Source organism: Leucopleurus acutus, assembly GCF_964270905.1.
Source record: "Leucopleurus acutus genome assembly, chromosome: 3".
NCBI lineage: Eukaryota > Metazoa > Chordata > Mammalia > Artiodactyla > Delphinidae > Leucopleurus > Leucopleurus acutus.
In genome coordinates, this window is record NC_139145.1 from 160,000,699 (window position 1) to 160,015,804 (window position 15,106).

Consider the following 15,106-nt stretch of genomic DNA (forward strand, 5'->3'; position numbering starts at 1 on the left):
TTTGATGTATTGTGAAAATTACCAAAATATGACATAGAGACACAAAGTGAGCAAATGCTGTTGGGAAAATGGTGGCAGTAGTCTTGCTCGATACAGGGTTGTCTCAAACTTTCAATTTGTAAAAAACCCCACAATATCCAGGAAGCACAGTAAAGCAAAACAAGATAAAAGGAGGTATGCTTGTACTTTAATCCAATCAGGGTAGGATTGAACTAAGTCAAGGCAAAGTCAATGCTAATTTGCAGTTTTCTTTAGATTCAGCCTGTCTCTGAACTATCCCTGTCCCTAAGGCATGGCCCTCTAGGGCTTTCAACTGAGAGCCTGTTTGTGCACTAGGGCCATTCACCCTGGTCCCCTACCTTAATCACTGTCTGTTCAACAGGAAGAGATGGAAAAAAAAAAAAGCTCTTCTTTTCCACTTAGAGTTTTAGATCTCTGCTAAACTTTCAATTTAACTTTCAATTTAACGAATATCTTTAGGGAGAATCAGCCATGTGTTTAAGGCCCCTTAATTTCCAGTATGACTGTGGGCCCAGGTGGGTGGGAGAGAGGGAGACGCAAGAGGGAAGAGATATGGGGATATATGTATATGTATAACTGATTCACTTTGTTATAAAGCAGAAACTAACACACCATTGTAAAGCAATTATACACTAATAAAAATGCTAAAAATAAAATGATTGAAGGGCTAGGACATGGTACAGAAAGCTAATCATTTAAAGATCGAAGCCAAAAAAAAATTAAAAAATTAAAAAACTCAGTTAAAAAAAAAATGTTCTATTTTCTCTGTCCCCAGCTTGGAATTCCAGCCTGTTGTTAGCTCCTAATATAAACAAATACATTGTAATCCACAGTTCAACTTTCCACATTTTTGACCTCTCTAGAATTTTACCCCTCTACTTACATCACTTTAGCGGTTCTCTAATGTCATTAAACAGAAATTTCCTTGAAGATTTCAGGCTTTTCTCTCAGTTATCAGGCAGACTATTGGTTAGTCAAAAACTACTGTTTTATCCATATTACGTTTTATACTTCAAGAACCATTTGGCAAGTTTCATTAAATAGTTGGGATATAAACTGGGCTTGGAAGAAAGGTCATAGTTCATTAACAATCTAATTATCATTAAGATGCTGGCTGCCTGGTTGTTCATGTATATGCTACAGATATTTTTTCTTAAAATTTTAATTAAAATTAGTTCAGAATCCCATCCTATGTACTGAACAAAACCAAGATCCTCTCCAAAATTTCTGAGGATTATATTATATGAGTGGGGTATACAACATTGTCACTCTTTATGCCACTCACCAATTCAACCATTTTTTTCTCTATTTCTCTGGCTTTTGTTTTCTTTGTTACTCTTCCATGCCTGCTATAATCTTTCTCCTCAAAGTACCATGTGCTCAAAGCACAAACTATTACCAAAAGTAGAATGCACAGAGTTCAGGGAAAGAGCTGCCCAGCGTGGCAGTTATCTGAAAGGGATAGCAGAATGAAGAAAACTGTAGCCTAAAAACTAATGTCAAACTCATTCTTTTTTAAAAAAATCTTTACTGAGATAACATGTACAGCTAAATAAACTTAACCTATGGATGAATCCTGAAAATCACCTCCAAAGCACAGAGGCATTGAGAATCACAAGAAGATATTTAGGTTCTGGCCCAAATCTACCTATTAAATCTTACTGTATAGGAGGAATCTCTGGGATTCAGAGCTCAAAGAACCTCCCTAAGTGGATGATCAGAGAACATTGCAGGGTCATGCAGGTTGAAGGACAGAGGCAGCTAACATATAGTGGGGTGTACTTAACATTAGAACGAGAAAAACATACTTAAATATCTAAGGAAGACTTTTTGAGTTGATGCATGAAAATATTACCAATTTAAATATTTGGGTAAGGTGATAAAATTCAAATGGACACTGCTAAAACCTGAATTAGTAACCAGAAAGATAAAAGAGGAGGCAACACTGCCCAAGAGAACATCTCTTTCTCCATCACAGCCTCACAAGGTGAGCTGGGAGGTGGAGTCGTTGTCCTTGGGCACCTCCCTGCCCCTCTGAGTCTTGTAGCATTTAGCTGCCTCTCCTGGTCCCTGTCATCTACCAAGCCCCTGTTTTTACCAAAGTCTTGGGAGCACTTTCTCCATCCATACTCGAAATCATAACTGGAAAAATTCAATGTCCATAAATGCAAGTGAGCCAGCACTTCAGACACTCAACACTCAATACCCCACAGTAATCGCCAAAGCAGATCCACGTCTTTAAATGACAAATGGGGTTATTTGATACCCTGCGCCTCCCTAATCCTAGCACTTATCACACTGTGACCTCTCTCCCATTTAGACTGTAAGCTCTGTGAGGAGAGGGACTTTTGTCTGACTTATTTGCTGCTATATTCCTAATTGCTACCAGAGTGCCAGACACAGAGGAAAGTTTAGATAAAAAATTGTTAAATGAAAAAAAAGGAAAAAAGAAGGAGAAGGAAGCAACATAGAAGAATGTTTCAGAGTTTGACTCAGGAAACCAGTTGCCTGAATCTGAAACCAGGTTCCTCTGCTAATTATGTGTGAGGCCATAGCCAAGTTCCTGCTCTCAGTGTGTTTCAGCTTCCTCTTTTGTCAAATGGAGATATGGAAGCAATTACTACCATTTCTTTTTTTTTTTTATGAAGAGAGATCAAAATACAAATAAGTTGAAATCATGCACAAAGTGCTGCAAATTATAAAGGGCACAATGAAGATAACTAAGAATTACATAAATAAATAGATGGAAAAATAATAATGAAATATCTGAAGGAATTACCTTGAGTGAAGGAATATATGGGTTTTAGATCCAAAAATATGTATAGTATCCCTAACTTGAGAGATAAGAAATCATTTTACAAATTTCCAGACAATGAATTTAAATTGTAAAGAGAATAATCAGTGCTGAAGTACTCATTTGCAAGATTCAAACTAATAGTCCATGGACCTTGTTTTAGTGACATTTCAAAGAAACAACTACAATACAATACATCTCTGCCTATTTAAGATGACACTCATATGACAATTAAGGAAGGGTATTTTTAAATATTGAATGCCTCAGAAAATATAAAAAACATGTGTCAATTACAGTAAAGTTCTATTGACAAAATATTTGGAGCTATAGTGAACAAATGAAAATAAAATAAAATAAAAATAAATTTATGAAAAAGTAAAGACAGTATAAAACAAACAATATATGATTAAATATCAAACAGAAATAATGATTTGAATAGCATATATTCTCATAGAAAAGCAATAATGATAATATGATAGGATATATAATATTTCTTAAGAAACGTCTATGAAATGCACTTTGAATATTTTCAGTAAGAATATATTCATGTATTGTATTGAATTAAAAATGAAAAAAAAACACCTGAAATACACACACACACACACACACACACACACACACACACACACACGACTCAGCCCTATCCCCTCCCCTGACATTTTACTTGGGGCTGTCCAGTGTGTTCTCCAGCCTCACACTGTATTGCTATTCACCACCATTCTTATTCTCCTTTCTTAGAATGCTTTCCTCTAAAAGAAATTCTATAGTCAGCTCTTAAGTTAACATTGTTTTTTTCCTTCCATTCAGTCTTCAAGGCATTGTCTGCTGTGTATGAGGCAGTTATCTAAGCTGTCCAGATGCAAGGAAATAAAACACATAGCTCCTGCTTTCAAGTGACTCTCCATCTATTTGGGAAAATAAAGATGAAATGAAATGTAACTTGCAATTGAAGGCAGTGAAATGTGAGTTACTTTAGAGAGATCACTGAAAGTCCTATAATTAAAAGAAGTGGAGCATGATTTGACTTTACAGGATAGAGTCCATTCCCTCATGTAGAGCGGATCAGAGAATACTTTTCAATGAAGTGGGGAATGAAGACAGTATAGAGGTGACAGAATGCAACATTAGTCTTAAGAATCTAGCTAGGGAGATGTGGCAGAGCAGAGACATGAGCATTTTAATTCACTATTAAAAACACTAAATATTAAGCACTGTGCTGTATTTTGTGCTCCCCCCAAACAAATAAGATATTCTGCCATTAATTCTTTATTTGCTATAGTACCAAACTGTTGCAGATAGAAAAATTTTTGCTAAGCAACCGTCTTCAATATTTATCTGGAAAGTTATGACCCCTTACCTATTAAATAAGAAACATTTTGATTTGGAAAATAGCCAAGTGACAGATTTCTATTTTTTTAACAACATATACAGCAAAACGTATATTGTAAATATGTTTTTTGATAATGACCTTATTTTTATCATTAACTAATATACTGGTAATAATACAATTTTATTTAAAATTAAAAACTGGAATTCAGATGATAATTTTTAAATTACAGCATTTAAAAATTATATTATCTTAAAACAACAATGAAAGCATGATATGTTTTCTGATTAAAATGTAGATTTTTCTACAACCATCTTCTCTTTAAATTGTGATAGGTAAACATTTCATCTTGGCATCAAAGAAATCCATTGTATAATTTCAACTTTTTAATCAAATATCTATAATAAATGAACTAAAGCCATAATGTCATAAAGTCTGTGAGTCTAGGCTTACCCCCAGGAGGGTCTGTGCATACAGTACCTTTGTTCATTCATTTTGTAATAGAAAAGTGTATCCTAATCCACCAATATAAAATCATCATTAATCTACAAGTCTGTTCTGCTTCATGATCTTTATGCTGACTCTTGAGGGACTAGGTTTTATTTGATGCAAGGAGATTTGCCAGACTAATTCCTAGGCTTAATTCCAACTGTCAAGTGCATTTGTAAATCTTACAGATTTTAGTAGGAGAAGAGATTATTTTTAACTATGTATATGTTTGTATCTCTTTATTTTCAGCGTTCTAAATCACATTTCATGTGCCTTTCAGATTGAAAATCTTTATCGTAATTTAACTGATAATTTGCTGTCAACTGATAATTTGCTCATATTTGTCTCTAGGTTATCTTCTTTAGATACATGTTTTCCACATGTTTTCCACTTCTGTAGACATTTCCAGTCTTTAAGAATGAATGGATTCACTAACACAACATTGCAAAGCAACTATACTCCAATAAAAATTAATTTTAAAAAAGAAAACAATGAATGGGCTCAAATAGCACATTCTTTTTAAAATAGTGAGTGAACTGCACCAAAAATGACCATTTAAAATCATATTAAATGGAAGATTCTGTAGACTGTCACTTTCACCTTGTTGCAGAATTTGAAGATGTTTTTTTCCCTTGGTTTTACTACTTTTTGTTATTTCCTTGTAATATTACTTTTAAAAGTGAAGGTCTTATTATTTATAAGTTTTATCATTTTTAACAAAATACTTAATAACCATTGTCAGAAAATACTGATTTTCCTTGTGGCTGTTTGGGTTTGGTGAAGGAATATCTAAGTTTATGTTGCATTGATTTTAAGATAAGGGATATTTTCAAATTTGACTATGAGCTGTTAAGAAGATGTCTTTTGGGGCATTTTCTTTCAGATTTCATAGTCCACTGATAGTGAAATGCAGTTTTTTAGTTTGATACATATTGGAAATCATGAGAAATTTTACGTTTATTTTGTACTTCTTTGGCATTGTCAGATCCCTAGTAGTTGATATTCCCATCATTTATTTTTGTCCTTCAAATGAGAACTCACAGCTGGTATTGTAATGTGCTTAATGTCTCTATAGATTACAACCATTTAAAATTCTGTTTTTTTCCACAGGGCTTCAAGAGACCATTTAGCATTTTTTCTCCCATTCCTAAATAAAATAGCACATACACAGACTGTCCTGAGAATATAGTTGCAAATGATGCTTCAAACAGCCTCTATGGGGTGTGGGAGCACCTGTGCCCCAAGTCACTACCGTCAGTGATAAGGCTGAGACACGAGACACATTGTTTTTGTTCGGCTACGAATCTCCTTTCTCCTCCCGGTCAAGTCTCAGTCTTCACTTACTAGCATTTACCCAGTCATACTTGATAGACTCACACTATCCTTTATGGGAAGGCAGAGACTCAAAGCTTGACTAGTGAGAAGGCAAACAGTCTGTAAGCCATCATGACACCAATATGGGAAAGGGTGACTTTCAAATGTAGTGGTGTGTTTTAGTGAGTCTTTTGCTTTAGATAGAAAAATATGCATTTATTCTCTCCTTAGTGATTTTAACCTCTGTTGACTTGTTTTTTTTTTACTTTCATGTATTTTTTTTCTAATGGGTTTGTCAGCCCACACATTATCACCTTCTTATATTCTTACTCACAGTGACAGCAGAAAAAAAAAAGGAAAACAGAAAAAAACAAATAGCTGACACATATTCTAAGCAATAAAAATATGACCAATTGGGCCATTCTGTGCCACTTTGTTTTGTTTTCCTATTGTGAAAATGTAGATTACACTCTTTTGCCTTAATTCCTTCCTTGCTCGGAATCACATAAATGCTGCACGAGTCATCAGCTCTACCCTGTGCCCTAAGGGGGTAAAATTTATTTAAAAACAGATTTTTTAATAATTTTAAGAGCAGGAATATGTATTTGCTTTTTCAGTCTCTCTAAGGATTAATCTTTAGAGTTTCCTTCAGAGTTTATAAATATCATGACTCCATAAATTATTGTACTTGACTCATCCATTTCCTACTAAAAATGTAGTATTTATTAAAGGTACGTGATAAATATTGGGTAGAGGGTTTCTGTTGAAATTCATCTACTTTATTTTTTATTTTTTTGGTAAACTGCTGTTCTCTGTACTTCGTTTCTGCAATTATTATATTATTGTGATATGCTTATGAATTATTTTAGATTTTGGGTTGGGTTTCTACTTAAAAAGGTGTTTTTCTTCTTTATTACCCTATTCATCTAAACTAACACTCTTATGCAAATTTATATGTGTTTTTCATGAGCAGATTTGCTGATATTCTTCAAGATTCATATTTTTGTTTCATATGTATTCATGTTCTTTTTTTATGTCACAGAGTCTTGTATACATAGATAGACATAATTAATAGCAAAGAAGGTTGAGCAGTTTTCAAATGTGGTTTTCATATGTTGATAATAGATGGTAGCTTCTTTTCAGAAAAAGCTGTTTTCCTGCTGTGAGTGGAGGAATAGCGCTTAAGAGAAAATGGCAATATAAGCTTAGAATAGCTAGCTACTCTATGGCATCTGATGAAATATGGATATTAATACATTAATTACCAACCTCCTTTGAGAACTTAGAGTTACCCTATATACTTATTAGGGTCACTTAAGATGGTTACAACTATTTACCAGCGTTGTTTATGAATCTGAAAGCAGAGTCTTTAGACAATGTATGGTTGTATTTATCTGGGATTTAAAAAGCATCAAGAAGGAGTATGGTAGGTGGTCAAAGGGGTGACATTCCAGGGTGCAAATAGGAACATAATAACATATTGGATCATGCATTTGTGGTTTGGCAGAAACACAAGTGAGGCCAGGAGAATGTTTACAAACTTAAATGAACTTGCCGAATCCAGTTGAAAATTGAAATTAGGGTAATTCTAGGATTAAAAGAATGGGAAGTGAGGAAACAGGAGAAAAAGAATCAACCTTCAGCAGAGAGCATGAGGAAATCAAGATAGATTAGTTCATTTTGGTTTTAATTTCTTAATACATGTCAATATAATGAGGAAACTGTAAGAGAAGACAGGCTCCTGCTGAGTGTAGTTCAAATCATTATTTATCAGGTACCTGTTATGTGAAAGGTACTTTGCAGGAAAGCAAAAGAGTGTTGTTTCCTGCATTGGCTCTGATGATAGTTAAATTATGAATGGATCTTATTGCTGCTGGAAGACCAGATAAAAATGAAATGCTATGAAGCCATGCATATTTATCTCTTCGGTGGAAGTTAAGTTTCTATCTCCCAGCTTTTTCTTCAGCTTTTAAAAAAAGTTTAATCCAATTACAGAGCTACATCTGAAAATCTCAAATGTTTCTGCTATTGTGATAGATTTGGAAATATTACTTTAAAAGTCTGCTAGGCTATACTTGAGACAAAGTTTATCTTTTTGTCTGCATGATCAAATAAGGAATTCGTTGAAATGGCAGGGAGGGTATGGGCATCTGATAGTTTAAGAGTTTTGAAGAACATGATTTTTTTTTAAATCAATTAACCATAAACATAACGGTTTATTTCTCAATTCTATTCCACTGGTCTCTATGTCTATCTTTATGGCAGTACTACAAGGTCTTGATTACTATAGCTTTGTAGTCAACTTTGAAATCGGAAGCATGAGTCCTCTGATTTTGTTCTTTTTCAGGATTGTTTTGACTATTTGAGATTCATTGAATTTCCATTTGAATTTAGGATGAGTTTTTTCCATTTCTGCAAAAAACACCATTGGAATTTTGATAGGGACTACACTGAATCTACTTTTGGTAACATTGTCATCTTAACAATATTAAGTCTTCCAACCCATAAACATGGAATATCTTCTCATTTATTTAGATATTTAATTTCTTTCCATGAAGTTGTGTAGTTTTGGGTATACAAGGCTTGTGCTTCTTTTGTTAAATATATTAAACATTTTATTCTCTTTCATGCTATTGTAAATGAAAATCTTTTATACATCTTTATTGGAGTATAATTGCTTCACAATGCTGTGTTAGTTTCTGTTGTACAACAAAGTGAATCAACTCTATATATACATATATCCCCATATCCCCTCCCTCTTGAGCTTCCCTCCCACCCTCCCCATCCCACCCCTCTAGATTGTCACAAAGTACCAAGCTGATCTCCCTGTGCTATGCGACTGCTTCCCACTAGCTATCTATTTTACATTTGGTAGTGTATATATGTCCATGCTTCTCTCACTTCTCCCCAGCTTCCCCCTCCTCACCCCATGTCCTCAAGTCCATTCTCTATGTCTATGTCTTTATTCCTACGCTGCCACTTTTTTTTAGGTTTTAATACTTTCCAAGATATAAGGTAATTTTGGACTTTAATGTAGGATGTGTTTTTGCCCAAGGGAGTATTTTAAAAGTATGCCTTATTTTAACTTAAACTCTACTACAGTTTATGAAAGTAGCACAGAGATTAGAACCTTTCAAGATCGTTCAAACTATTGAACAAAGAAATAATAGAGCACATACTACTAGTTCAAGAAAATTTTACTGTAATATTTTTTGTGTGAAAGATCCCCCCAAAATTATCAATTATGAAGTCCCTGGACTTCCTATAATTGCAAAAATAAAATTTTGTTATTATTATTGTTTTTCAAAGGACTCAAAATTCCAATTCTTTCACAGTCATCACAATGATATTTGTAAATATCTCCATATCTCCAATATCAAATATCTCCAATAGATTCATCTATTGTATATCTGCATGGCAGTCTCCCTGCTTCCTCCTATATATGTCCATATCATTTTCTGAACAAAATGGGATATACAACAAAATAAATAATACATTGTCATCTATTTTGAAAGACTAAACCATGTTCAAGGCTATTTCCACATTGCATCAAAGTTATAGTTGCTGGGAATGTCAGGAAAATATTGATTATATTCAGAAAGACATTAATTACTAACAGAGTTTCCCAAATTTTTCTTTAAATTTCTAAGTCATTTCAGGCCCCTAAATTCATATAAGACATGTAGAATTTTCACACTGTTTGTTTCAAAGATTCTTCATATGACATACTTTTCTAACACTTTTATCGCAGTCAAGGTCTTCTAAACTGGGTTAAAGTATCACTTTTAAGATAGTAGACCCAAATTTATGCACTGTATTCCAATGACGTCTTCTCAATAAAGATCTGCATAAAAATTCCTATCATTATTGAATCCTTCTGAGACTGTTTTAGATCTATTGCCTCATTGCTACATTCAGATAGTATATGTATTAGAAAATAATAGATGTTACTCAAAATCTCTCCCATATGATACTTTTCAAAGTGTACTGTCTAACACATATCTTTAGTTCCTGTCTTGTTAGCTTAAGGTCTTTGTGCTAGCTGTTCAAAATCTCCTTAAATCTTAATCCAATACATTAGCTCTATTAGCTTGGCTTCCAAGTGTTCTATAATCTTCTGTCTTCATCCAAACACTTGACAGTTAGAATTAAGAACAAAACTTGGGTACACATTATTAGAGATTGTCCTTTATTTGACATTGATAATTAGCTCTTCTCATGCACAGATTTTACATCCTGCTATGGTTTCCTTTTATTCAATTTATATTAATTTTTTATCCAGTTTAAAGTAGTTATGCAAGACTTTCTGTAATACTTGTTTTATTTTTAAAACATTATATTTCAAGTTTAGAGGTTTGTTTTCTTCTTGTCACCTAATATTTCAGTTTCAGCAAGACAAAGTTTGTTCTCATATGTATATGTATATTTATGTGTGTGTGTGTGTATGTACACACACACACACACATATATATATATATATATATATATATCTTCTTATCTCTTTCATTTTATTTCAAAGTTTTCTTGTTCAAGTTCAGTGAGCCTACTGCCAAGTACATTTTTTGCAGTTCCAGGGAGATACACAATATCCCTTGTCAAGAGTTCATTATTCTGCTGTGCTAAGCCTTTCTGGGTAGGAAGCTCTTTGTTTCCTGAATCCTCTTTTCTTTTCAAAAGTCAAACCTTCAGCTGGAAAAGCGAAAGAATATTGTCATGTCTCCATGTGTGAGAGCTTTCTATTTGAGAACTTAAAATGCACTAGAAACATATTCAGGCTTTCTTCTTGTTTCTCATCATGTTTCTGATTGCATTTCCAATAATTATCTTGAAAAAGAACATGCTTCCAGATTAAGAATGTAAAGTGGACACGAGGCTAGAGCCATGAAAGAGAGTCCCCATCTACCTCTGCATGTTATCATGTCATTCCACACATTATGATATTTACTGAGACCAGGGACCAGTGTCTTACATCTCTTCTTCAGAGGACCAGCAGTAAGATTCTCAAACGTGTTTGTGCCTATGAGCCCACGTTCAAACCTTTTCCTTAGGTTAAGGAATTGTGCATATATGCAAGTTTATATTAATCATGAAGCAACATCCTACACCTGATAGGTGTGCTTACTCAAAGGTCAGGTTTCCAGGAGAGTACCTGTGATGGCTATACTCTTAAAAACACACGTGATGCAGTTTCTCCTCTTTTTTTTCCCATCATTCTGAAACCTGCTTCAGAGTAGACAATCGACACACTTTTCTTTAAATTTCTCTTCTTCCAGGTGGGAAAATATTTTAAATAACTTATTAGATTATTTATTTATGTTCTATAACAAATCTTCAACAACTTATACATATATATGTGCATATATGTGTGTATATAATTTTAATTTACGTATATAATGTGTATTATTCATGTTTTATTACCTGCGTTATATTGAATATTTGAAATATTCATTATCTTTCTATTGCATTAGTTTGATAATGTACAACCAAGAGAATATAGCTGTAGGGTATTGTATCATGACTATCATAAACATACTCATAATTTTAAAAATTCCAATTTTCAGAATAAGAGAAATTGATAGGAGAAAAAGAATCCCTAAAAGTAATTGTCTAATGATTTACTGACTTTTTAGTGAAAAGTAATTAACTCAGATGTGTAGTCACAGGTTGGATGAGCAGGGAAGCAGGCTCTGGATTGGAGTGTAGGGGGCAGGATATTTATTGGAGTGTGCTCTCATGATCGACATCTGTGGACCACAGTGGAAGTGGAAGAAATAAAGGCAGAGTGAGCAATTAAGCTGCCATGCAATTTGAATGTGTCCATGGCTGACCCCATGGGAAAGCTCTGGAACTAAACTTGCCCTTCAGTATTTTCTGCATTCAGCAGAAATGGCTTGACATTTACAACCTTGCAGCAATAAGTCATTGGCTATGTGTTGCTCCAGAAAAGTGTAACCTTGGGCCAGGAGGCAATCTACAGTTCAGGCAACAAGTCACTTCATGCAGGGGTTCTGAGCAGCACATCCAAGTGTGCACCAAAAGGGTCCTTTAGCTAACAGACACGGAAGGGGGACTAACAATGCTAAGATAAACATTTCCTGTGTGCACCTGAGGCATCAATACCAATTGGAAGTGAACTGGTGGAGTAGAGGCAGTATGACATCCTGGTTTTGAGCAGGGTTCTAGAATGTATTTGGGTTATAGCTTGATTATTCACTAGCTCTGTGATTTGAGGCAATTTATCCTCTGGGACTGAGGTTATTTATTTTAAAATTATTATTCCTAATAAAAATGATTTTCCCTAAAATGTAAGGAATTTAACATCCTCTCCCTTATACGGTTGTGTGGACTGATCAAAATACCTCATGCAATCATTTACTATAGTACATAGTATTTTTAAAGCACATAAAAAATGAAATTAACATTTTATTCATTATTAACTTACCTATGGTGTGCCCACTATAACAAGAGTGCTTCAAATCACAAGTTTAAAATAGTTTATCAATTGATCTGGTGGCTCCATAAATACATTATCTGTACCAATGATTCTTAAACATTTTTGTACATTAACCTCACCCGAAGTTCACTAAAAATGTAGCTGTCTATTTCTATCACTTATATTCAGAGTCACCAGGTTTGTGGTAGGAACCACTGGCTCACCCCGAAGTCTGGTATCCATGTATCCTTTTCAATCCTTTGGCTATTATGCCCATACCCCAAATGCTTACTGCTTCCTTCCTCCTCTGTCATCCACTATTTCCCCTCCCCTTCAGTCCAGGCCTTATTAACTTTTCAAATATGTTTCTCCATTTGAGAATGAGTTTTAGTCCCTGGTTAATAATCTCCCCTTCACGTTCCTTTATCCATTTCATAAACGGAAAAGAAATCGCACATGCCCATTTTATCCATTAAAGGAACTGTGAATCTTTCATGGCGGCTTTACTAAGTCCATGTTGTTCTGCTTATGTCTGTCATAGATAACACAGCCAGCATTCTGACAAGGCGGAGGAGATTTAGTCGAACTATTCAGGATGTGTATTACCTCCCCATTATGATCTCTGACGGTGGAATCCCCTCTCTCAGCAGCAGCAGTACCCTCACCATCAGGGTTTGTGCGTGCGAGAGAGACGGGCGCGTGCGGACCTGCCGTGCAGAAGCCCTCCTGTCCTCGGCTGGCTTGAGTACAGGAGCCTTAATCGCTATTCTACTGTGTGTTGTCATTCTCCTAGGTAAGTCATTCTAAATCTTAATGTGTGATGACGATTCTGAGTGTACCCTACAATGGCGCGTTAGAAAAGAGAGCAAAAGAGACAGAGAGAGAGAGAGAGTCATTTTGACAAAACTTTGGAATTAGTAGTGCTTTACGTGATAACAAGACATGACTGTTTCCTTTAATTAACTTTCTCAATACCATAGTTAATCTGGAAATGATTTGGTTCAAATGTGATGAAAGAGTTGAAATATTAAAAGAAGGGATACAATAAGAGAAATCTTTTTGGAAAGGACCTATTTTAGAAAGAATTGATATTAAATATTCTAAATTTCCTATTGAAAGGGCATTTACAATTTATTTCAAAGAACATAGGTGACATTACTCTGCAAATGAATCTAACCACCAAATAAAAGGAATAAATTTCTTGTAGAAATTTCTATCAGTCTAAAATGAGTTTATCATCAATCTTAGCTGAAGTTTAAAGGATTAAATATAAAATAATTTTTTCCTCAGATATATCAAATTTTATTAAATTAAAACTAATACCTTTTTTAGTTTATTTTTTGCATTACATTTTATTTTAATAGAAAATAAAGTACTTTCTCTAATTTTATGTTATCTTTTTAATAGTTGGAATCTAATCACAACTGCATTTGAAACTAATATTACTATAATCTCTTTAGAATTGCTATACAAAACAAGAAAGGAAATCCAGATTTTTTTATAGGAAAGGCAGATGTAAATAATCTTTTGCTTTATAGTTTAAAATGGGTACATATATATATTTTCCAGTGTGTCCTCTCCCTCTAGTTTTCTCTTAGGAGCCTTATCTTTTGTTCTTTTCTTGCTACTGTGCATACATAAGGAAAACAAACAAACTATGTACTTTGAGACACATATTTTTGCAAGGAATATCCTTTGTTTTGTTCCTGGGTTAGAAGACAAATTACCCGTACAAAGGAGTGGAGATCAAGGTGGAATAAGATTGAGTAGAAAGGATGTTTAGGCAGGGTCGAGGCAGGTTGGGGTAAAATGGCAAAAATAGTGGGCTTTGTTCTAGGAGTTTGAGGAGAAGTTGAAAGTAGGCGCGTCCCATCATAAAATTTGCATGTTGAACAAAGATGATTATGAATGAAGTGGAGAACAGATCTCATGCTGGTAAAGAGAGCAGGTAGGCAACCTGACTAGAAATATGACACATTTGTCTCACTCAGATATAGCATAATTTGGACCAGTATACTTAAAATGGAGCTGAAGAAAGATTGATAGTACCAAGATGTCTTAGGTGAAATCAAAAGTGATCTTGGGTAATAGGCTGCAAATCACAGGATGGAAATATTTACCAAAATCTTTACTGAATGCTTATTGGAAGTACCTGAGATTCCATGTGAAAACTGCAGTGTTAATTATTTCAGGTCAGTGAAAAAATACTTAATGTTTATGACATGGTGTCTTTTCTTGGAACAAGTTTCCAAGGGCTAAAAGTAAAGTAGCCAAAAATTAAAAAAAAAAAAAAAGTAATCTTGGATAAACTGGATATGAGACTGAGTTAGAACAGTATCAAAGAAGACTTTTCACCTCTTGCTGAATATGGGCCCTGATCTTCCCTGGGTTGGGGGACACCAGAAATGCATTTTGTTGATGTTACCACAGCAAGAGTCTATAAAGAGAGAGAGGATAGACTAGGACTGAGCTGTGATAAACTCCAGTGTGATCACTAAATCAAGAAGGATGCGATAGCATAGAGCAAAGGAAAAATCACAGAACAAGGAACAAAATTAGTAAGGTATAATATCCTGAAACAAAGAAAATAAGTGCATCAAGGAGGACAGAGCATTCAACAGTGTTCAAAGCTGCCCAAAAGTTAAATAAATTGAGTAGCAAAAAGTATCAATTGCACTTAGCAACTTGGAGTGTGGAGGTTTGATTCACCATAACAAAAACTATTTCA

The 15,106-nt window shown here is 34.4% G+C and overlaps 1 protein-coding gene across 1 annotated transcript in view; it reads left to right on the forward strand.

The window, feature by feature from the left end:
- CDH18 (cadherin 18) overlaps nucleotides 1-15,106 on the forward strand; it is a gene marked incomplete at both ends in the record, with an annotated part of 348,690 nt that overhangs the window by 326,538 nt on the left and 7,046 nt on the right. Inside the window, one exon of the mRNA XM_082836814.1 lies at nucleotides 12,920-13,171. Coding sequence (XP_082692940.1) covers nucleotides 12,920-13,171 — 252 coding nt within the window. The remainder of the gene's footprint in view (nucleotides 1-12,919; nucleotides 13,172-15,106) is intronic.